At 37.2% G+C, this 24,586-nt stretch overlaps 1 protein-coding gene across 5 annotated transcripts in view; it reads right to left on the bottom strand.

The window, feature by feature from the left end:
- The window catches only part of nell2b (neural EGFL like 2b), a 138,878-nt gene that overhangs the window by 58,387 nt on the left and 55,905 nt on the right, over positions 1-24,586 (bottom strand). For all 5 annotated transcript variants that reach the window (XM_049474233.1, XM_049474235.1, XM_049474234.1 and 2 more), the window contains exons 12-15: positions 22,254-22,388; positions 18,945-19,070; positions 4,602-4,724; positions 2,341-2,436 (exon numbers count right to left, since the gene is read on the bottom strand). In XM_049474233.1, the coding sequence (XP_049330190.1) occupies positions 2,341-2,436; positions 4,602-4,724; positions 18,945-19,070; positions 22,254-22,388 (480 nt within the window). The remainder of the gene's footprint in view (positions 1-2,340; positions 2,437-4,601; positions 4,725-18,944; positions 19,071-22,253; positions 22,389-24,586) is intronic.

The following is a 24,586-nucleotide window of genomic DNA, read 5'->3' as shown; positions in this document are numbered from 1 at the left end:
CTGTGCTTTAACACTGAAACGCTGCACTTTCAAACACATTGTTTCTTCGTGCAGCGCAGATTTAGGGCGTACTCACACTAGGTCCGGTTTGGTTGAATCGTGCCGGAGCACGGTTCGGCCCCCTCCCCACTCCCCCCCAGGCCTGCACTCACACTGCGCTAAACGATCCATGCCCATAAATAGTGACCAAAGGAGCGAAACATAAAACTCAAGTAATAATAAAATGTGTTTGTTGTTTAGGACTTGTAGATAGTAGTCCTAATTTATTATGGGTAACACTAACCATTATGGTGCTCTTTAGAACCCTTTTCAAAAATATTATATGCAGAATTGTGTATAAAACGTCCTCCGTTTACAGTAGCATCGCATCACTGACATCATCTTGATCCGTGCCCAAGTGAACCGTGCTCGGGCCCACCTCTCCAAGCGGGCCCGGGCACGGTTCGGAGCGATCACACTAGCCAAATGAACCGTGCTTTGGGAGGTAACCGTGCCCGGGCACGGTTCGGATTGCCTAGTGTGAGTACACCCTTATACATAATAAATAGTCACGCGGCTGTGAGCAGTGAATGTAGCACAGACGGGGCATGCATGGACACAGTGTTTCTACGTGCAGCGCAGATTTATACATAATAAATAGAGTCATGCGGCTGTGAGCAGTGAATGCAGCGCAAACGGTGCGTGCATGGACACAGTGTTTGTTCACAGCTGTGGTAATTAGCGTTATCTGGCTAATATATCAGTTTAAACTGTGCTTGCTTTATCATCAGTTTAGCACAAATAAATGACTTATATTTAATAGCTGGATCCGATCGAGACCGGATCACGTTCTCACCACAAGCGAACCGCTCTAGCTGGTCTCAGTCCGGTTCTTTTGATCCGCACCCGAGTGTGATTACTGTTTTCACACCTGCTCAATCGAACCGCACTAAAGTTACAAACGGACCAGAGTTCGATTAACCGGACCAAATAGTGCTGGTGTGAAAACGCCCTTAGAGAACACTAGTAGTTTACAGACAGGCATGTAAAAGCACTCTTCAGAAACTTGATGCCCTGTACCATTCTGCTTTCTTACAAATGCTAATTTTAAAACTCCTCACTACTCCCTTTATACTTTAATTAATTAGCCATTGTTACAAATGCATCACAATATAAACAGGTTTACACTCATTTATAAAAGTCTGCTTGGTCAGTCATCGCCTTACTTACAGAACCTACTGCAACCAGTATCTTTTAAGTATAACACCAGGTCCTCAACTTTAATTCAGCTAAAAATCCCCAAAACATACACCACTCTCAGCTCCTCATTCTTTCAAGCATCTGCTGCTAAAGACTGGGACACACTCCAGAAAACATCAAAATTAGAGTCAATGATTCCAATTGCATGTCTTGCATCTGTGGCAAGACATGGAAATTGCGTTTCACAGACGCTCTCCATCCAACCTGAGTGAGCTTGAGCTGTATTGCAAAGAAGAACGGGCAAAAATCTCAGTCTCTAGATGTGCAAAGCTGGTAGAGCCATGCCATAAAAAGTCTTGCAGCTGTAATTGCAGCAAAAGGTAGGTGAATGCTTTTGCATATTACACTCCTCAATTTTTTGTTTGATTACAATTTTATTTACATTTATGTGCTACTTTTTGTTGGTATGTCACTTAAAATCTCAATAAAATCCTTTTTTTTTCCATTTTATGGTTCCTCCAGTTTGTGGTTGTAAGATGACAAAATGTGAAAAAAGTTTGAGGGGTATGAATACTTTTACAAGCCAAAGTAACTGGTAGTTACTGGTAGTTGTCCTTCTTTAAGTGTGATCATCTGTCCAGTTGTGCTGCAATACTGGCAGTTTTAAAAAAAAAACATGTGGGTACGTCAGTCATGCGACTAATCCCCTGAAAACTGATGGCACTGTGTAATCTCAGCTAATGGGTAGGGGCTAATGGGACATAGATATGATATGTTAAGTTTTTGCTCATCTTACACCAGATAAGTTACAGGATTAATTAATTCGTTCCTGTATCTGATTTATTTTTTGTGTCTTCCAGTATTTTACCTGGTATTTTTAGTGAGATGCCAATAACCATCCATACCAACATTATATTTCCAAAGGTCATAATTACTTGACAGCACTCCATTACTTTCTCTTTGATTACTCAGCAGTGATTAGTTGGCAACAGCGAAAGCCCTGGTTGTGTTTGTGTTTACACGCATATCCAAATTACACCCAGAGCCCAAGGAAAACAGGACATTTACCCAGATTTTAAGATGGCATCGGCCAAATCACAATTAACAGATGTTCTATATTGTATAAATCTCTTTGCAAAAAACAGTGGAACACAATCTCACCTGTTTCACATCTCCTCCCGGTGAAGCCCTGCTGGCAGATGCACGTGTCTGGAGCTACACAGGTGCCTCCATTATGACACAGCCCATCACAATGTGCTGCAAATCAAAGAAACATTTATAAACACAGTATTAACTGACTAGAATAACAGAGTCTTCTCTCCCCATCAATGGAAACATACCACCAGAGATTACTTATCTCTTTATTGGCTACATATTAGATGTACATGCCACATTTTATTCATTTTAGTATATTAGATGAAGACAGAAAGAAATAGTACATAAAACTAAGCTAGAAAAATTTTGCTTGAAAAATTAGAAAGGTGGCATAGAAACTACAATGTACACTTTCCTATTCTTTTTATGCTTTGCTTGCAGTAATCAGACTTGTGTCTATAAAAATATATCAAATTAAAAGAGGTATTGCAATAAGAACAATAAGCAAACCTCCTTTTTACTTTTGTGCATATTTTGCATGCAGTTTTACAAAGTATGGCTTATATGTGAATACTTTCACAGCTGCAAAGTTACTTTACTTAAGCAATAATACACTCGAGGTTGGTGCTATAGTGTGTAATATTGGCACTTCTCTGCTGCCTTTGCAGCCTGCGGCCTCGTGCCTATGACCGCAGCACAGCAGTACAATATTACACCAACCTTGAGTGTATTATTTAAATTATACCACATTTCCATTATCGCTGTTTGTTAAAAGATTTTGAGTTAAAAAGATGAGAAAATATTATCAGCTTGGTTATAAAAACTCCACGAGTTAAAATAGTTTTGTTGCTGCTCTGTTTGTAGCTGCGCTGTTTGGCTGGTAAGTGCTGCATTGTTGCTAGGTTACCTGTATGTGCTGGAGTAATACATGGAGTGCTTTGGTTACAGTACATTACCGGCTGATAACATCACTCATAAAACGCCTCCCAGCAAATCACATTGCAGGGTCGGAACTGACGGTGGTATAATTAGCAGTTAAACACTTACACGAAATGGAGAAATAAGTTACAACTGCCAGTAGATTAGGAATATTGTGATATAAATGTTTTAACAAAGATATGACTGATACAGAATGATTTTTAAACTCATTTTTGATATTTGATATTGATCACTCAGATCCCACCCCGTGCCCAAAATGAGTCTGCAGCTATCTGGCTGCTGTAGTGTCATCAACCTGTTAGCAACTAACACAGAGTAATCCAGCTCTTAGATAGCATCACAGCTAACACACTGCTGTGTCTGCTAGCATCATGGCTTTAAACAAGTCTATTGCTATACTAGGCTTCAAACCACAGGTCCATGCAGCTGAGTCAGCTGAGTTTTTTGAACAAAAGTTCAAGTATTACACCACAATGGAGCACTGAAGTGAGTCGGAAGCTATAATTTTACTTATTTGAAAAGTTCAATTAGCAAGGAAATCCTACCTAGTGTGCCTTTAATATTTATATCTCCAAAGAAAAGTAACATCTGGCATGATTGTTATAATTTCTTTGTCATTTCTAAGTAAAAACCCGTACATCAGACTATGAAAACAACAGATAAATGACTTTCATTACAGGATACTGCCATCAGTTCACTGCATTTAAGGCTATAAGAAAAAAAAAACAGAAAACTACTTCAGTAGTGCTTCTGTAAGCTTCCATAAATTGGCAAAATGTGTATCACAGGCAGAGACATTTATACTGATCATATGGATATCATAATTCTATCATGACATTTTTTTTTTATATATATGTTTCATAATATACAGTATCAGTCAAGTTTTAGACACAACCCTTCTCATTCAATGTGTGGTGTTTTATTTCTATTGTAAATTAAATATTGAAGACTACATTCAAGCTGATATATATCTTACACTTGCAGAATGATTTAGTACAAACAAAAGTGTGAAACAAACCAGAATATGTTTTATACTTAAGATTCTTTTAAATACCACATTTATATTTGAGGACAGATCTGCAAACTCTTGGAATTTTAATCTCAGTGTCTTCATGAGGTAGAGTCAGCTGGAAGCTCCAACATATCACAAATCAACATAAATCACCATCTCAGTTGGGTTTAGATCAAGGGATTGTGGAAGCAAAACTAAATAATGTGTCCCTTAATTGTTTTCATATATTTTATATTATTCTACATTGTAGAAAATGCTACTGTACGTTTTGCCCACATTGCCATTTCTAGAGTGAATATACACTTGGAGAAAAAGAGAAAACACTACTGATAAGAGAAATAAAGTAGAGTGGGGAGAGTAAAGCCAGTGGACTCACCTCTGCAGACTGTGCCATTACCCATGTATCCTGGCTTGCAGGTGCAGCTGTGTCCTCCCACTGTATTGAAGCAGAGCGCATTCTCATCACAGCTGTGTAGCCCACTTCCACACTCATCATGCTCTGAAATCAAACACAGAATATATATGTTTTAAATTTGCTTAAAGTAGTATTAGTAGTAGGAATGGATTCTTAACGCTAGGGGTGTGACGAGACACGATACTGGGTTCACGAGAACGAGACGAGAGGAGATTTAAAAATAAAATTTTAATATAGTTTTTATATAGTGCAAACAATTAGTGCAAACCACAACCAGTCATATTAAGCCTATGGTTTGTGTTCTTTTCTCCTCAATCTCTTGTCATTTAACTATGCATAACTATAACCATAGTTAGACAAACAAACAGACAGACAGACAGACAGACAAACACTTTATTCATCCCGAAGGAAATTTAGGCAAAATGCAGCCAGATATACAACTTAAAAGTAGCAGAAGCATCTTCTATGCCAGGGGTATTTTATTAGAATTCAGTATGGTCCAGTTAGAGAAGGTCCAGACCGATTGTTAACTTGTGTTAAGTGCTATATCACGCGCACTCAGCGTGACTTTAGTTTCGGCCCGTTCTCGTTTTTTCGCCCGTTCTCGGGCTCCCCATCTCCTTATAAAGGCGTTTTTTCATGGCCGCGTCCCAATTCAACAGCCGGAGCAGCGTCAACACGGGTTTGATCCCGCGTGAGGAGCGTGTTTATTTATTTACGCGCCGCAAAGCGTGTTTACAACTAAAACCTTCTCAGTAGGTTTGGGTCCGCATTGGACAACGTTTGGTTCCGGACCCGGACCGGGGTCCGCCCATTAGTGACCTCTGTCCTATGCAAATACCTGAATTTTCCTCTTCTGCTGAGAGCTGCTCTCTGCTCGGCGACCACACTCGCTGTATAGCTACTGTGTTGCCAGAACCCTCTTAAAAAGTCCACACTAAACTGTTTTTTCTTCCCGCGAGACAGGTTTAACCTTGACGAGAAATATAGTCACGTTTTAATCTCGCGAGATCTCATGCCACAAGTTATCACACCCCTACTTAATGCCAAGACAGATCATTGGCTATTTTCCTGTCAGGAGCGGTTATGATATGTACAGTCTTTGGGGGGTAAAGGAGTGTTCAGATACATGCTTTTAGTCCAGTAAGCAATAAGAACTCGATGGTACAATTTGCAGTCCAGTAATCAATGTTTAACAGAAAGGGGAGTGTGGCAGGTTTCACAATGTGGCGATTCTTCTCCTTTCAACAAAAAAGAGTGTGTCAACCTGGTGTGTCCAATTCGACATCTAGTATATACAACTTGGTTCACATTTGCTTAAAGTGTTGAAAAGGTAAAGAGGACCATAAAGGAGTGGTCCATAGTGCCACTATAAGCAGGAGATCGCTGGTGCCAATCCCGGTCATGCTGCTTATCATCAGCAGCAGGAGTCTGAGAGAGCACAATCGGCCATGCTCTCTCCAGGTGGGTAGATGTCGGTCAGCACAAAGCGTCTGTGAGCTGATATATCAGAACCGAGTCGCTGCGCTTTCCTCCGAGCGTGCTGTGATGCTACTCAGAAAAGCTGCATCAGTCTGGCTTCAAATGTATCGGAGGAGGCATCTGCTGCTAATCTTCATTCTACTGATGTTTGATCATTACTAGTGGTAGTAGGAGTTCAGCCAAGTGGGTGGGACAAACATCATAGCTAAATAGGGAATCAGGATTAGGGGTGGGCGATATGGCCCTAAAATAATATCACGATATGTCATGGTATTTTCGCGATAACCAAACTTTTGGCGACATGACAAAACACTAAATAAAAAAATAAAAATAAAAAAAAATAATAATAATATATATATATATATATATATATATATATATATATATATATATATATATATATATATATATATATATATATATATATATATATATATATTATTTTTTTTTTTTTTTTTTTTTTTTTTTTTCCAGGAATACACTACTGCAACAAAATTTGAATTCAATTTTATTATTGTATACGATATGATACACAAAATATGAAATACAAAATTATCAGATTTGTAACAGAAATCAATGATCCAGAATGTCATTATACTAATAATGCACTCCGAATATCTCCAAAATCCAGGATTAAAGTAAAATAAATGATACTGGACAGATATAATCTGTCTCTAGTAAATATATAATGTGAAATGAGAACAGTATGATTTTTAATTTTGCTAAAAAAAAGTAGTACCCTGATGTGATACTACGGGTGGGTAACGTGGCACGATATTTCAGGGTATAATATCTTTCACGATATTCAAAAATGTAGCCGATATTATTGCGTACGATACGATATAGCACACTACTAATCAGGATTTAAAAAATAATCATTAAATAATAGTAATAATAATAATAATAATAATAATAATAATAATAATAATAAAAGAGGAAAATAAGAGTGAGGACGGCCATTGCCCATAGCCAGACCCCCCTGCAGGTCAGCGTAAGCCTGAAGACCTCTCTCTCTCTCAGCCCCCTGCAAATGTCAGCAGCCACCACACTGCACCTGCTGTTGCAGAGGAGCTCATTAACATTTCAAGTCAGACGAAAAGCTCCTAAAGGCTGCCCATGGGTGCAGAGCTGCTCCAAGTGAAAGAAAGGAAGAATTCTGGAGGAGACATTTCTCAAGTGTGTGAGAAGCAGAAAAGGAACCTATAGAAGGAAGCAGCCGAGCTCCAGCAAAATGATTCTCATTAATACCAATGAGTTCCCCCAGCGCACTGAGCTGTATACACAGCACATAAAGCAGCGGTGTGAGTGGGCTGATATGACATACACAAGACTTCTCTCTCTGCTTTTGACACGGAATAACAATATGTTTACTTTAAATAACATCACACGTTATACATGGATGCTGAATATACTCGCAGAACAACAACATGATTCCAGAATGTCAAAAAAAAATGGCTCAGTGTGACTCAAATGAAATGGTATAGAACAGCTTCAGACATAATAGGCTTGAACTTCCACAGGTAGGTCATTTTTTCATTGTCTCTTAAATAGGCAGGTTTAGTAAATGATTTGTAGTATGAGAATTAAGCTAAAATGATAATTAATAATTGAGTCATTCCAATAATTAATCATATCACAACCATTTCTCCATTTGTTTACAAATGAGTTAATCTTTCTTATTGAGACTTCATGAAGGCCCATAATGGTCAATATTAATGTTAAATTCTAAATTCTTGTTTGGGGGATGTTCACCTTACAGATTTCTAGTTTCTAATTGCTTCTAGTTCCTTAAAATGAAAAGCCTATCTTACTTTCTTAATTATATTTTGGTGTATAATTCTTTCATGGGTGCCTAAACCTATGTCGGTATAATCACAGGACCATCGATTCAAATAACGGATCATGCTGCTTGCCATCAGCAGCCGGAGTCCGAGTAAGCCCAACTGGCCTTGCCCTCTCTCTGGATATATCCATGCACTCTGCTCATGAGTCGATCTGATTCACAATTCTTGATTGACAATGGATTTTATTTCTGATATTTGGAACTCATTTTGGATACAAACATTTTTTAAAAATATTTCGTAACTGTATAAGCAATGCCAAATGCACCTTTTATGAATTCTCCATGTATACATATTTGTTGTTTAATTTATTCTTTATTTTTTTTAAGTGATATAGAGTTAAAGTATCATTGTATAAGATGACTTAGCTGAACAGTGGTGAACAGTAAAGTTTTTTTCTTGTATCTTTACTGAAGTATTAAAATTTTTTTATTACTAAATTAAATTACCTACATTTATTTTCATTTCACATTAAAATAGCATATTGTATTTTTCACTTTACTACATTATCCAAAATGTATTGCTCCTTTTGGATTGTGAAGATGAAGATATATGGCTGCAACAACAATTTTTTCATTCTTACACCCCTAGTAGATGGTGCTCTCTTTGATGTTGGTCAGCACAGGCTTCCTCCTCTTAAAGCGTCCACAGTTAATCCTGTTGGATGTGGTTGGTCCTTCTTGGTGGTATGCTGACATTGCCCTGGATACCGTGGCTCTTGATACATCACAAAGACGTGCTGTCTTGGTCACAGATGCTTCAACAAGACGTGCACCAACAATTTGCCACCCATAATGTTGTGTGCATTGCAATATTTTGAGCAAAACTGTGCTCTTACCCTGCTACCCAGCTGACCTTATTCTTTCAGCACACACTGTTGCTGAACCTAGACCTAACCAACTGCAGCAACCTCACCTTATTTACTTACTGGAGACTTTTTTTTGGCCAGGCAGTGTAGTTTAATGCTTTAACAAAAAAAAAAAAAAACAAGTAAAAAAAGCACAATTCATCTAATATCATCATCATTATCTCTCAGGAACTACTGGGAACAACCTACTCTATGTATGTGTAGCTAAACTCTTCTAAGCCTCCTCTCTTGTAATATAATTCATACTCTGTGGTCCTTTCAAACAAAAAACACAAACACCATCTGGCTATGACAGTAACTGCTGTCAAAAACATCAGTTACATCCAATTAGGATTTATCTATCTTTCCTTAAGTGAGGCGAACTAGTACTAATGTAGATTAGGCTTAAAAGAGAGGAGATGAAAAGATGAAAGAAAAGAAGATGATAGAAAGTATATGAGTGTGCTTCGCTAATATGTGCTCCTTAGAATACAGAACGGTTTAAAGTTGTTTATGTTGTGCTGTCAGTGAGTGTCACACTTGATAAATGGAACCTTCCTTAATTACAAAAAATACACGCTGTTGAGCTCCAAACAGCTCTAGAAGTTTACACTGTAGATGTACGGGTGAGTAAATGCAGTATATATTAAATGTTTAATATAAACACAGCTGTTCTGCTCTCTTTCTGCATTATGAATGGTGTGGTGACGCAGTCTTTGACACATGGCAACGTGTTCTAAAAAAATGGTGACAGCTTTTTAATGTATGACAGTGTTATCACATGTTAGGACGTTACATAAATATCCTCTGATGCATTTCCTGAAACGACTGAGCACACAGTATTTTATTAAACTTTAATAGCCACAGTAAAAAAAAAGGTAAAGCTCTGATATCGCCATGTATCAATGAAGATACACTGTAGATTAAAGGTCAGAGACAGAGTGAATTACATCTATCCTAACTGATTTAATAATATTTACAATAAATGTGTTTCATTAAGTGAAATATAAGGTGGCTATTTTGCACATTGTTTAATATAAAAGCTAATAGTAAGATTGAAGCGGGCTGTTCGCTATTCTTAAAAAAATAATAATATTTCTTGAAATTAAATGCAAAAGAAACAGTAGTTTGCATATTTGATAGCTCCAAATTCTGCAATTGTTTACTATTGTTGCACACCTATAAATAAAAAAGGCTAAAGTTGTTTGTAAGAACTAAAAAATCTAATTTGTTAACAAGAATGGCTCATATAATTGAAGAACCTAATCGGTCCTATGTTACATTCTTCACAACGCACATTGAGATGCTCACTGTTGTCTTACCCCCCGCAAACACTCTATTTTCACCCCTTGTGCCTGCATTGCCTAAATAGCACAGACACTTGTCAATATAGCTACTCTGATGGGCGTGGTGGTCTGGAAGTAAGGTGTGTTCATTTAAATTTCTGGCTTATTGCTATCTTGGCAACAGAGAACACAGGTGCGACTCTTACTCCTAATGATACTTACTAATGATATAACATTGCTGTTCCTGTAAATTACCTGCTTGTGCACCTTCACAGCGAGAAGGAGCAGGTCAGCTTCCTCTGCTGAGAAGCACAAAGGCAGCACACTGTTAAAATACCAATCGGAGGGGGCTCCAAATGATTCAGCACACTAAGGCGCTGACACTATGATCCGAAGATCGCTGGTTCGAATCCCAGTCATACGGCTTGCCATCAGCAGCCGGAGTCTGAGAGAGCACAAGTGGCCTTGCTCCCTCTTGGTGGGTAAATGGTGCACTCTTTCAACATAAGGAGTATATGAGCTGATGAAATGTCAGAGCCAATTTGCTGCACTTTCCTCCGAGTGCACTGGATACCTAGTCAGCAGCTGTTTGAACAACAAAAAAAAAAGGTTGGCTGATTTCACATGTATTGGATGAGACATGAGCTAGTGGCACTAATGGCAAGTGACATGCTGATTGGTTTATTTGCACATTACAGCCAAAACACACACATGATTAATTAACAGAATTAGTACGTCTTTAATGAATTTCTAGCTGAGCAAGGTGTACTTTTCCCGTCGTTACGATAGCAAAGACACACAGACATGCCCTAAAATCAAGCCCTGCTGACACTGATGTTTTTACAAGCACATAAGAACATAAACCAACCTGTATAGGACCCAATCAAGGAAAACTTTACTGTATAAATAAAACTGTATAGTATGTAAATATACATAAACATTACCCTTTAACCTTTACTGTAGGCCTGCTGTGTTCTCCACTACAAGCTTAAGAGGATCAGCTCACTGGAATTAATATGCATAAGCAACAACCGTTCAGTGCTAAAGGTACAAATATAAACACCTCATTATAAAAGCAGGGTCTGAAACAATAAACTGTAATGTTATATTAAATATCCATACGCCGGTTATATTGCCATTTATTTAACAATACGTGACCAATGTGGAAAACAATCATTAGTTTGATGTTTCGAATTACAATTTAACCTAATTAAAAATTACTGGAGTAAATAATACGCTACGGGTAATGGCATTTTAATCCATTACATTTGTTCTAATGGTCCCCAGTCTAAAAAAAAATGTGTAATCTTAGCCTGTGGATTACCTTGTTATTATAGCAGAAGAAAAATAGACATCATTCCCTGCGCGTGATTATGCACATAAATAATTGAAAATGCTAATGTTTCCCTGCTTCATGCACAAAGTAATAAACACTGCCAGTGTTACACTGACTGTAATTAGTGATAAACTGCCTTCATCTGTTCAATAAGAGGAAAACAGAGGAGCAGACAAGGACAAGGAGGAGAGCAGAAAAGAGAAGGAATAGATGGGATAAGCGGAGAAGAGAAAGAGAGAATGAGAAGAGAATGCATCATATCAGAACAAGAGAAAAGAAGTTATGAGCAGAAAAGAGAAAAGAGGAGATATGTGAAGAGATAAGAAGAGAGATGATGACAGAAAAAGTAGTAAAGAGACAGAAAAGAAAAAAAAAGATTTGAGGACAAAGAAGAAAATAATGAAGAAAAAATGAAAAAAGATGAGACTAGAGAAGAGAGAAAAAGAGATGAGAAAAGATGAGAGAAGAGATGAGAAATGACATGAGAAAATGTGGGAGGAATGATGGATGGAAAAACAACAAACAGATGAGTGCAGGTCAGTATGGCTGTGGATTAAAGCGTTAATGTGTTCCCTGTCCTAATGGAATCCAAGCCATAAGTGGCTGTCAGGAAACAGGCGTTCTATGGCTTAGGCCTCAGTGGAAATTAATTGGAGGAACAAGGTTTGACCAAAAGTTCGAAAAGAGAACAGCAGGTCAAAATGGTCAATAAGCAATAAACAACCATAATTATGTTTAACCCAATTGTTTCCTTAATAGTCACCCAGTTTATTTTTAACCAGTTTTGCAGACTAAAAACTCAACTTAACATGCGCTGATATGCTGCAGAGCCACGGAGAAACTCAGACAGTGGACATAAACTTCTGAATTTCATAGCGCTGAAGTTTTTCGCTATGAGCTCGGTACGTTTGTGTTTGGCTGCGTTTGGAGTGTTTGGCTTGTTGCTTTGTTTAGAAAATATGAATGCTTTTCTGTGGGAGGCGCCGGTAACCAGGGTAAGACGGAAAAACATTTAAGAATTGAGTAGCGTTTTTGCATATTTTAGATTAAAAAAGAAAAAGTCTGTATGTCAAGATGAAAATTGTGACTACTATTTTAAAAACTGCAATAAAACTGTCGTGCAGTGCAGTAACAGGACATTGGATAATAGTGCAAGGGCAATAGGTGAAAGATGCATAGTCGGGAGGCATAATAGACAAGAGACATTATGTGGCACTAGTAAGGCACAGGGGTGTCGCAATGTTTTCCTTCTAATTCAGCAGGTCTGGCTACTGGGAGGCGAGACCTGTAAAGCTAAGCTAAGCTAAGCTAGGTAAACAAAATTGTAACTCTGTTGTTTGTTAATTTACACAGATTTCACTCCTGAAAACTGTTATTTGGGTGAGTAAAGCGCTTCCATTAATTTACAGTAGGTAAGATTTCCAGATTTCCACTAAGGCTGGGTCCAGTAGCATTAGTGGCTAACCGCTAGTGCTAGCAATTCAGTGGAGTGGCTTTACTGCTCCTTACAACCTGACTGGTAAAATTCATACAATTTTGGGGAAAATTAAAGGATTTTAGGTGAAGTGGAAAATTGGTTTGCTTTAGTTGTGTGTTAGAGGAATTTACAAAAAAAATAATGGAAGTATAAAAAAGGATGGATAAAATTCAGTTTAAAAACTGCATGTTCCATTGTTCTTGAAAATTATAAAGATTGTACTTTAATTTCCTGAAAGGGCAGATGAAATGAATGAAATGAAAAGTGAAAAGTGTATGAAGTGGAAGAAGAAATAAGGAGTGACACTGGTGACGGCTCCATCTGCAGCTCCCCAAATGTCCCGTCATCAGTTAGTCTCACTGCTTCTGTTCAGTTCTCAAATTAGTTTACTTCTGCCTGTGGAGCCTTTTTTATTGAATAAAACTGTTTGCTTTATTTCAACTATCCTTTCAAGAATTGACAGACTATGCATCACATACAGCTGAAGTCAATACTTGAGTCTTGAGTTTTATTGGAAATCCTAAACCGAGAGAAACACAAGAGAAAACAAAGCTGTGTAAAACCCATACTGAATATCCATAGAAGAAAAAAAACAACAAAAAAACAGCAGTTTTTAGAGGAGAAACAAAGAAGCAACTCTGGGAGCAACCGGCTGAAATACTAAATGGGACCTAAATTTTCATTGTGTACTATTAATATTAGACTATTTAAACAGAAAGAAAGTACTACCATAAGGTTCTGTCATGAATGATCTAAATTGCAGCCTAATTTAATTGCCAACATGTACTGTGAGGCTGTCATATGAATTTGTGGAAAAACGAGACAGCACTTAAGTATTTATGTTTAAAATAAGCTCTCACAAAATACATATTTTTTATACTTGAAACATTAAAGTTGACATTTACATGAATGAACAGTTGAGAAAATTTAAAAAATGCCCACCATAAAAAACTCCTGTTACTGTACCTCTGTTTAATCACAGCAAAATCTTAGCTGTGCATAAATAAGAGTAAATAAAATAAGAATAAATAAAAATCAATGTGATATAGGTTATAAAATATTAGAGATAACATAAGGAAATGTGTGTCTTCAGTCTAGTATGCAAGTTTATATGAGTTAACTCATCTGTTTGAAGCAGTTTTTTCCATGTTTCCATGTTTTCCATGTCATGAAATGATGAGCAGAATATGAATTTAAATTCCAAAGTTTGTATTATTTTTATATTTTTTCTGAGATATAAAAATTGCTAGCCTAATGTAACCTGCTGTGTCTCAGCTTCACTCTCCCTCAAGAACACACACACACAGAAAAAAAAATAAAAAATACAACCAAACTGACGATACAGACACATTTCCCCAAAATACCTAAAGAGGCTGCCAGCCTCTCATTGGCTGATCATGTGACCTTTAGTATTTGGAGTGTTCCCATTGGTTGTTTTGTAATCATGTGTGTTTTAAAAGCTGGAATGCTATTAACTTTTGCCTTTTAACCCTGATGAAGGCCTGAGCGCCGAAAGGCGTTGGTTATTCTTGTATTGCTAATAAATCAGAAATTCTCCAGTCAACAAATGCTGCTGGTCTTTACCATTTTTTGATCAGTGATTTTATTGCCAGGCACCTTGTTGTGCACTGAAGTTGCACCAGATCCATCTGCTTCTCAGCTTCACTCTCAAACATGAAACACCAGTACATTTTTTTTTATATAAAATAAGCTATTGAGTCTCTCCTGGTCTGCAAAAGGTGTTTACACATTTGCAGACATTTTTGATGCATTTTTGAGTAATGGCTTGCGCACCTTCCAGGCTATTCAAAAAGAGTTCTCTCTTACAGGCTCCTCCTTTTTCTTATACTTGAAGCTAAGAGCTGCAATGAAAACCTATGGTGTACCTTGAAACCATCCTCTGGTCTCTCATCCAATGTTAAATCTAATACAATGTACAACAAGCTCCCAAAGGGTTTTTCTTGCACCTATAAAAAAAAATTCTTGAAAGTTCATACAAACCAATTAAAATTATAACCGTGTGGGAAAGGGAGTTAGCATGGTTGTGATTCTGCCCTAGCTGTGAAACAGTATGGTCCAATTTGTGTATTTCCTCAAAAAAATCTAGCGCATGTTCTCATTCACTTTAAAACTATCCATAGAATGTACTGTACACCATACAAGAGATACCAAATGAAGCATGATTCAGACCCATGCTGTAAATTATGCAAGAACACTTCTATAGGCACCTTTCTTCATATCGTCGCTGTCCTATGAAAAACACTTCTCTATTTTTGTCGATTTTTAGTTTGTGACAATACGTTCTGGCAATGTTCAATAATTTCATATGTGGTCTGTAAATTAAGTTTTTTTTGCAAATATAACTCTGAACATGGATCCTTGTTTATTGTTGTTAAATGATGACTCTCACTACCAGTTTTCTTGTACTTAGAAAAGGTTGTTGAAGGCAGGCCTCACATCCGCAAAAAATATATAATTCAAAGATTGTTTTCACCTGATATTAATATGGAACTCTTCTGGATCATTTCTTTTTTCAACATAGCCTGTCTAGAACGTAGCACTGCAAAGATCAACAAAGCTAAAAACTCCTATTGACTCATGAACTGATGTAATCCAAGCACTGAAACTTTTATTTCAGTAATTGTTTTAATGATTCATGTCTTTTGCTGCACTTTTTGTTTTCTTTTGTTCTTCTCTTTATTTTTTTCTCTCTATCCTCTCCCCTCTCTCCACTCTTTGTTGTATAATATATGCTGTATGTGTTGTTCTATGAATAAATAATAAAAACTATAATCACAAAAACAAAAAAGCTATCGACTGCTCCACTTGAAGGACCTCAGTCGACTGACAGTATATGTATGTGAGTATGTGTGTGTTCACTGCACGGAGGGGTCACAGATGGAGGTCCATCTGTGTCAAACACAAAAGATTGATGTGGTCGTCTTCAGTAGTAAGTGCAACTCTCTGTAAATTCTTTGAGGTATTTAAAATGTGAGGTTCATTAGTTTCATAGCATGCCTCAAAGTATTATGCTGATAGAAAATGAGTCAAAAATATCCTTCTAGGAATTAAAAAGCATAATATAAAGTATTTCAGCATGAAATTTTGTAATGGTATTTGGTATTTGTAATGTGTAACAACGTCCTGTATCATTACTACATCTCTGCTGTTTGTAACAAAACAAACCGTGTAAAAATTGGGTAAAAATTGGTAGAGTTGTGAATATTATAGGTGTATTAAACATCTTAAACATCAGTGTAAATAAATGCACTGGGCGCCGGCAGCTACGGCAGGAGGCAGGCTATGCGGAGTCTATGTATATATGTCCATGTCATGATCACTACAGTGATGGTGGCGCCCAGAGATTTACCTGCGCTATGGGATGTAAACAGTGTTTTTAAAAAGCTTTGTCAGGGCTTTCCGGATTCTACCAATGAGGTGTGGAGCTAGTTTGAGCCTGGATAACGGTGTAAAAAGCAATTCATCAGGGCAAAATATGCCTTGAAGCGGCCATTGTAAATGTGAGCGCTGGGCAAAAAGCACAAAATTACTGGATCTCAGAAGAAGCTGGGGGAGAACGGAGGTGTGCCATTCAACAAAGGTAAGTACTCCACAACCAAAAGTCAATTTTACACCGAAGTTCTCCTTTAAGTTAGATAGAATTGATACAAAAGAAAAAAACTATAAATTTATAAAACTTATTTTTCAATGACCCATTTTGTATATTGAGATGTAAACAACAACTAGGAAAAGAACGCAAAAAAAACAAAAAAAAATTTTTTAGGATTTTGGAGCACCTCTTTATAAACAGCATGCAAACATGTCTCACATTTAGATATACAGCGCTGTCAATAAGTATTTCATTTATTTTTTTGTTTTTTTTTTAGTTCAATTTCAAAGTCACAACCAGGCCTAAATAATTCCAGACCTGCAGAATCAAGAAATCACTTAAATAGAACTTGTCTGACAACATGAAGCACATAAACAATCTCAAAAATCAACACATTATGCCATGATCTGAAGAAATTAAAGAACTGATGAGAAAACAAAGCCATTGATTATCTATCAGTCAGGAAAAGGTCATTTTTAGTCATGCTTTGGGACTCCAGCAAACCACAGTGAGAGCTATTATTCACAAACTAGTGCACGGATCAGACAACACGATTTTAGCCTGATTTCTACCCAATTTTTGCCTGGCCTTAGTTTTGTGTAGTGTAACGCAGTCAAAGAGCAGTAATCTGACATGAAGGATGTCGTTGGAGCATCTGACGGAAAGACTAGCATGTTAGATTTTTTTGTATTTTATTGTCTAGTTTGACATGCTCCGCAACCTTCTCCCTGACGCTGACCAATAGAAACACAGTGCGTTCTGTGGCGCACAGATGTAAACATGGTGAAAAGAAAGCGGGACGGTGCTTCTGCAGTTCGCTGGACCAGAGAAACAGAAAAAAAAAGGTTTGTTGAGCTGTGGCAGCAATACCCCTGCCTTTATTCTGATTATTCTTTCTTTATTTATTTATTCTGTTACTCCTTTATTCTGTTTACATGCACTGAAACCTAGCTTAAGTAGCTACATCTTTACTATACCTCAGGTTCTCTCTGGAGTAAATTACACAAAGCCCGTAATGTCCTCTTTGTTTTACCCAGGAACGAGCCCACAGTCACTTCTTCCTCTTCTTTTTACCTTTTTCTGAGCACAAAAGAGCTTCCATCACCCAAAGCGCTTCAGTAACCATGATTGTCAGATTCTATGCTTTTCCCCTGCAATGACCTTTGAACTCACTCAGGGATGTGGATGATGATTGGTTGGTGACTAATGTGTATTTTTGCCAGTTCCCCGAGTACGACACGAAACGAAGATAACTGCTTAATCTGACATAGTGAACACGGTGAGGGACAAAAACGTTGTGTAGTCTGAGCTTGGCATAACAGAAAAAACATAAAACACTGGTGAACCTTCCCAGGAGTGACTGGACTAAGGAAATCACTCCAAAAGGGAATGAAATCTCATCCAGGAGGTCACAAAGGAACTCAGAACAATATCTAAAGAACTACAGACCTCACTTGCCTCAATTAAGGTCAGTGTTAATGATTCAATAAATAGAGAGTCTGGGGTAAAAATGGTTTCCGTTGGAGAGTTCCAAGACAAAAAACACTGCTGACCAAAAAAAACACAAAGCATCGTCACACATTTTTGATGATCGCCTGGTCTTTGGGAAAATATTCTGTTGGCTGACGATACAAACATGGACCTTTTTGGAAGGTATGTTTCCCATTACATTTGGTGTAAAACTAACTATACTATAATTTCAGAACAGAACATCATTCTGAACGTCAAATATTGTGGTGGTAGTGTGATGGTCTGAGGCTGCTTTGCTACTGCAGGAGCTGGACTACTTACTGTTACAGATGAACCATGAATTCAGCTGTTTACCAGACAATCTGAAGGAGAATGTGTGGCCATCAATTTGTGACATTAAGCTCAGAGGTACTTGGATTCTGCAGCAGGACAATGATCTGAAGCACACAAACACGTGTGCAAAATAAATAAAAGTTTTGGAGTGCCCTATAATGATTGAGATGTTGTGGGGTGACCTTAAACAGGTTGTTGATCATGCTCAAAAAAACGTCAGAGTAGCTGAATTGAAACAATTCTGCAATAAAAAGAGTGGACCAGAATTCCTCCACAGAGACTTGGAGGCTTGATTGCAGTTGTTGCCAACAAGAGTGGCCCAACCAATTTATTAGGCTTAGTGGGCAAATACTTATTTTCTACACATAAATGAAAATTTCATTTAAAAACTGATTTTTGTATTTAGGTTAGGTTATCTCCGATATTAAAATGCCTTGGTTAATCGGAAAAAAAAAAAAAAAAAGCTGTAGGTGGGGCGGGGGCAAATACTTTTTCCCAGCACTGAATCATATATATATATATATATATATATATATATATATATATATATATATATATATATATATATATGTGCCATCTGCAATCTGACAGCTAACAGCAGCCACCCGGCAGAGTCACTTACCAGTGCAAGAGTAGTCATCAATCCGGATGTAGCCGGTTTGGCAGACACACATGAAGGATCCCGGTGTGTTCACACACACAGTGTTCTCCCTGCAGTAGTGCTTCCCCTCCGCACACTCATCAACGTCTGCAACCGAATACCCAGACAAGCAGAAACTCACAATTAGGACAGAATCAAAAAATAAATAAATAACATCAATTTCATCCACAGTGTTATCAACAGCATTACTGGGCTATAAAGTCATTCATATAAACATTATGGAAACACTCTACTGACTCCATCTAAAGATGATATTGGGAGATTGCTTGTGACTGCTTGCTTTTTATTATCTAGAAGTGAATATTCTTATAAAACAGAAGTGCAGGCTACTAATGTCAGCTCATCAGTTCTGGTGTTTCCTAATTATTTACACAGATGGGGTTTCTGCTACAGCCAGTGGTTTCATGATCCAGACATCCAGAGCAAATACATTTTGCATGTTGCTAAAGCTCACTTAAGACACTTAAGGAAGAGCATTAAGTTCAACATCTAACAAGAATTTGCTAAGGAAAAAAATCCTGCTTTAGCTTCACTGTCTAAGAACAGAATTTCTTTCTTTACAGAAAACCAATCTACACCTACAGGGGCTGTACGACATGTTTCCAGTAGGTTATATTATTATTAATTTATTATATTATATTATCTTGATCTACTGCTCTGGAAAAAAAAATAAGAGAGCACTTAAAATTGATGAATTTCTTTGATTTTACCAAATTGAAAACCTCTGGAATATAATTAAGAGGAAGATGGATGATCACAAGCCATCAAACCAAACTGAACTGTTCGAATTTTTGAAACAGGAGTGGCATAAAGTTATCCAAAAGCAGTGTGTAAGACTGGTGGAGGAGAACATGCCAAGATGCATTAAAGCTGTGATTAAAAACCAGGATTATTCCACCAAATGTTGATTTCTGAACTCTTAAAACGTTATGAATATGAACTTGTTTTTTTTTTTTTGCATTATTTGAGGTCTAAAAGCTCGGCATCTTTTTTGTTTATTTTTAGCCATTTCTCATTTTCTGCAAATAAATGCTCTAAAAGACAATATTTGTATTTGGAATTTGGGAGAAATTTTGTCAGTAGTTTATAGAATAAAACAATGTTAATTTTAGTCAAACATATACTTATAAATAGCAATAACAGTTATCTTAATTTTTTCCAAAGTTGTATATTTTAACAATTTTTTATATAGTCAGAATATCCTTGATTTATTCTGTAGTAATAATAAAAAAAGACGTTTGCAATGTTGAGCATCTGACTTTTTGTCTTGAGGGTGCTCAAGTAGAAAAAACAGAATGAATAAGTGATGAATAAGATTCTGCCAAAACACGCGCTGCTGCACCTCTTCTGCTCTCCTTCTAATGATTAAACGAATCTCTAACCAAAACTGCCTGTAATTATATTATTCTTTATTTGATTCTGATGGGACAAGAACTGCCTGTCTAGGTTATCTTGCCAGAGCTGGAGCTGAAGGTTGGGTTAATTAAGGTCTCTAACTCTTCTTTTTCTCTAACAAGCACAAACCCTTTGATGTAGATGTCCTCCCACTTTATCCTGCATCATTTGTGTTTCATTTTATTGCTTTCCTCAGTCAGTCTAACATTTACACCTTATCAGCCTCATGGCAGCTGCACTCTTAGCTTTTTTCAACACATAATTTGCCAATTATATTGTTCTTAATTTGAATTTGTTTTATAAAGTAAAAGGCTTTTTCATTTCTAAACAGGCATCACAGAGCAATGTTGAAGTACCTAAGAAATTGCAGTGTTAAAATTAAAATGCTTAAATTAAACTGTTTAAATTCACAAATACTGTATGTTTCACACTATAAGGTGCACCATATTATAAGGCACACTAACAATAAACGTCTGTTTTCTGGTTTATTTGTATACATGTACGGTGTAAAAAAAATTGGGTGAGTGAAGCAATTCTGTTTATTTACAGGAAGCTTAGACTTCCGAATTTCTCCAGCACCAAAGCTGGAGCATTAGCATTAGCCGTAGCTTGTTTGTACACGGTAAACACGCAGACTACAGTCAAATATATTCGCCTCAGAACAGTGAAAGAACTAGCATAAGTCAGCGGCTAATGCTGCTCCAGCTGCGCTAGCATGGGTTAGCAGAAGCTACAGGTCGATAATACTTACCTCTGAATGGGAAAACAGTGGCTAGCGGTTAATGCTAATGCTTCTCCTGCCCCTGTGCTGGAGAACTAAACTGAAACTCCTTACAACCTGATTGTTAAATTCATACATAAGGTGAACTGGATTATAAGGCGCACAGGGTTATTCCACCTAATATTGATTTCTGATCACATAAAACTTTATGAAAATGAACTTCTTTTCGTTGCATTATTTGAGATCTGAAAGCTCTGCTTCTTTTTTTGTAATTTAGCTATTTCTCATTTTTTGCAAATAAATGCTCTAAATGACAATATTTTAATGCTGTCCGTAGTTTATAGAATAAAACAACAATGTAAATTTTACTCAAATATATACCTATAAATAGCAAAATCAGAGAAACTGATTCAGAAACTGAAGTGGTCTCATATATATATATATATATATATATATATATATATATATATATATATATATATATATATATATATATATATATATATATATATATATATATTTTTTTTTTTTTTTTTTTTTTTTTTTTTTTTTTTTTTTCAGAGCTGTATAGTGCAAGACTTTACTGACTATTCCTGGGTCAAACTGTTATGGCCAGACAACTGGGTTGAAGCATCTTCATAACGGCCAGGCTTGTGGGGAAGGGTAAAGAGTCCCTACCCTGGTCTGAACTGACAGAAAGGCTACTGTTGCAGAAGTCTCAGCCATTTTTATTATGGCCACAATGGAAATATCTCACAATACACAGAACATCACACCCTCCTGCACATCCTGCACAGCTGCAAACCAGTCAGAAATGCCCATGCTAACCCCCGTCCACCATTAAAAATGCTTACAATGTGCCCAAAAGTAAAAATAATGTTGCCTTATATAACATGTTCCGTGCCAGACACCACAGGACACCTTTATGGGTATTTTATAGAGTAAGCGATTTTTGCTGGCATGTTGATAAACATCAGCATATTATTGGGCAGGTTGTCTTAAAGTTTTTTTTTATTTTTATATATATATATTTTGCTTATACTATATATAGTATGTACTGCTCTCCAGAAAGTGTACTCAACTTTTATCTTGCACTCCACGTCAGTCATATCATGTAGCACCGTGCACACAGGGGTCTGAAAGCTGAGAAGTACCTTGACAGTAAGCGCTGTCATCCCGCAGCGCTTGGTAGCCGTCCCTACAGTTGCAGCAGGCTCCTGCCTCCAGATTCACACACTCGGAGTTCTCCACACAGCTGCTGCTGTAGCCCTCTGCGCAGAAATCATGTCCTGTGACAGACACACACACACACACACACACACACAGGCAAAACACATCACACCCCTGTGTCTTCCTGGCATCTCCCATCAATACACGGAGGGAGATATGGGGGGTGAGGGGGGGATGGGATGCAGAGACAGGAAAGGGGGAGAGAGATTTAAAGAAGAGGAGAGAGAGAGAGAGAGTGTGTGTGGGTTTGTGTAAGTGTTATAAATATAGCTCAGAGGTGTCAGGGAGATCCATGGGTAAGTGTTGACCGAGTCCATTGTTTATGTGTATAATGAGCAGGGGTAGCAACCTTAGGAGGGAAGTCATTAGCACACGAGACAGTGATAAAAAGTAAGGCAATAAAACTCGGAAAAAGCCACGTCTGTGTGTGTGGGTATAGCCCTATTCAGTTTATTTAGTTTTACAGAGAGAGGTGAGGTAAAGTTAATATTATACTATCATACTACTATACTATTATATCAGGGTTCTCAGTGATTTTAGTCCCATTCAAATGTGCTCCATCAGTCATTTTATCACATGTACTGACTGCACTCTCAAGTTTTTTTTATATCTATAATGTGAACTTGTAAAATAACCTCAGGTTAGGTTAGTCCCATGTGCTTTGACACATGGGTAAATATACACAGTTAAATTAGCAGTGCTGGATCAACACCTAAAGAGTTAACTTTAACACTCCTTTGGAGCATATATGGTCCCACTCTACAGAGAGTAAAAATGACACTGATAGCAGTGTTAAATGTTTAGTGTTAGTATGACACTGTGCAGTGTACTATTTACTTATGCTAGTGTTGTTCATTAGTGTTATAGCAACACCTAAAGTGTTAATTTTACACCGTTTGGAGTATGTACACAGCAAAAAGGCAAGTCCCACAGAGTTGATTTTAACTCTTTTTCAGGGAGTTAAATCAACACTTTCAAAATAGTTAAACATTTAACACCTTGCCAGAGTTCCTTTTTAACTCACATTTGTATTTCTTTAACTTCCTAACTTGTTACACTAACAGTGGAAAGAGTTAAAAAAAATATATAAATGAGAAGAAGATTAGTCAATTAATATGACTTTTTATTATTTAATTATTATTCAGGACAGGTTAGCGTGTAATTTTCCATTGTATTTCTTAGTGCATTACCAACCCTTTATCACAGTTTACTGTACAAAGGATGGTAACTTGCTCTTATAGCCTACAATATATTGGCTAGACAAACAACCATTAAACAAAATATAACAAAACCCAATGGAAGGCAGCCGTGGTAGGCAAGATTTCACACTGATGGTAAGTTAGGATCTGGGGGACACACCCATTATGCAAATAACGTGTTTAACTGGGCGGAGTTTAATTAAATCTCTGTGGAGTTGGCCAGTATTGGCACACAATATGGCCACATTGGAGGGTTTCAGAGCATGAACCACTGTTTTAAGGTCATGCCACAGCATCTCAATAGGATTCACGTAGGACCTTGACTTTTTTGTTGTTTTTTTCAACCATTCAGAGGTGAACTGGCTGGTGTATTTTAGATCATTGTCCTGCTGCAGAACCCAAGTTTGTTTCGGCTTGAGGTCACGAACAGATGGTCAGCCAGTCATGGTTCCATTTACCACAGCAAGTCTTCCAGGTCCTGAAGCAGCATAACAGCCCCAGACCATCACACTACCACCACCCTTATTAACTGTGGGTATGATGATCGTTTGCTCTACTTCACTTTGTCAGGCAGGTTCTATTTAAGTGATTTATTGATTGAAAACAGGTGTGGCAGTAACCAGGCCTGAGTGTGGTTTTAGAAATAGAGCTCAGGTGTAATAAACCACAGTTATGTTTTAACTGGGAGGAAAACACTTTTTCACACAGGGCCATGTAGATTTGATTTTTTTTTCCCTCCCTGCATTTTGTGTTTATTTGTAATGCCAGTCACTAATATTTAAATTAGTTTGATGATCTGAAACAGTTAAGAGTGACAGACATGCAAAAAAATTAAGAAATCATGAAGGGAGCAAACACTTTCATTCCACTGTATACTGTATACCTTGGGTAGTTCATGTCTGTAAAAATAAAAAATAAAAAATAAAAAAATGTATTATATGACTTAAAGCATGCAAATCCAGAGGATGAGCCAAAGGAGTATTTAGAGATGCAACAGTTGTGGCATCTTTAAGGCAAATCATTGAGTAGCCTGTAGCCTATAATGTCCATTATACAAT

Source organism: Astyanax mexicanus, chromosome 2, assembly GCF_023375975.1.
Source record: "Astyanax mexicanus isolate ESR-SI-001 chromosome 2, AstMex3_surface, whole genome shotgun sequence".
NCBI classification, from domain to species: Eukaryota; Metazoa; Chordata; class Actinopteri; order Characiformes; family Acestrorhamphidae; genus Astyanax; species Astyanax mexicanus.
The sequence above is the reverse complement of the archived record's forward strand: the minus strand, read 5'-3'. Positions and strand labels throughout refer to the sequence as shown.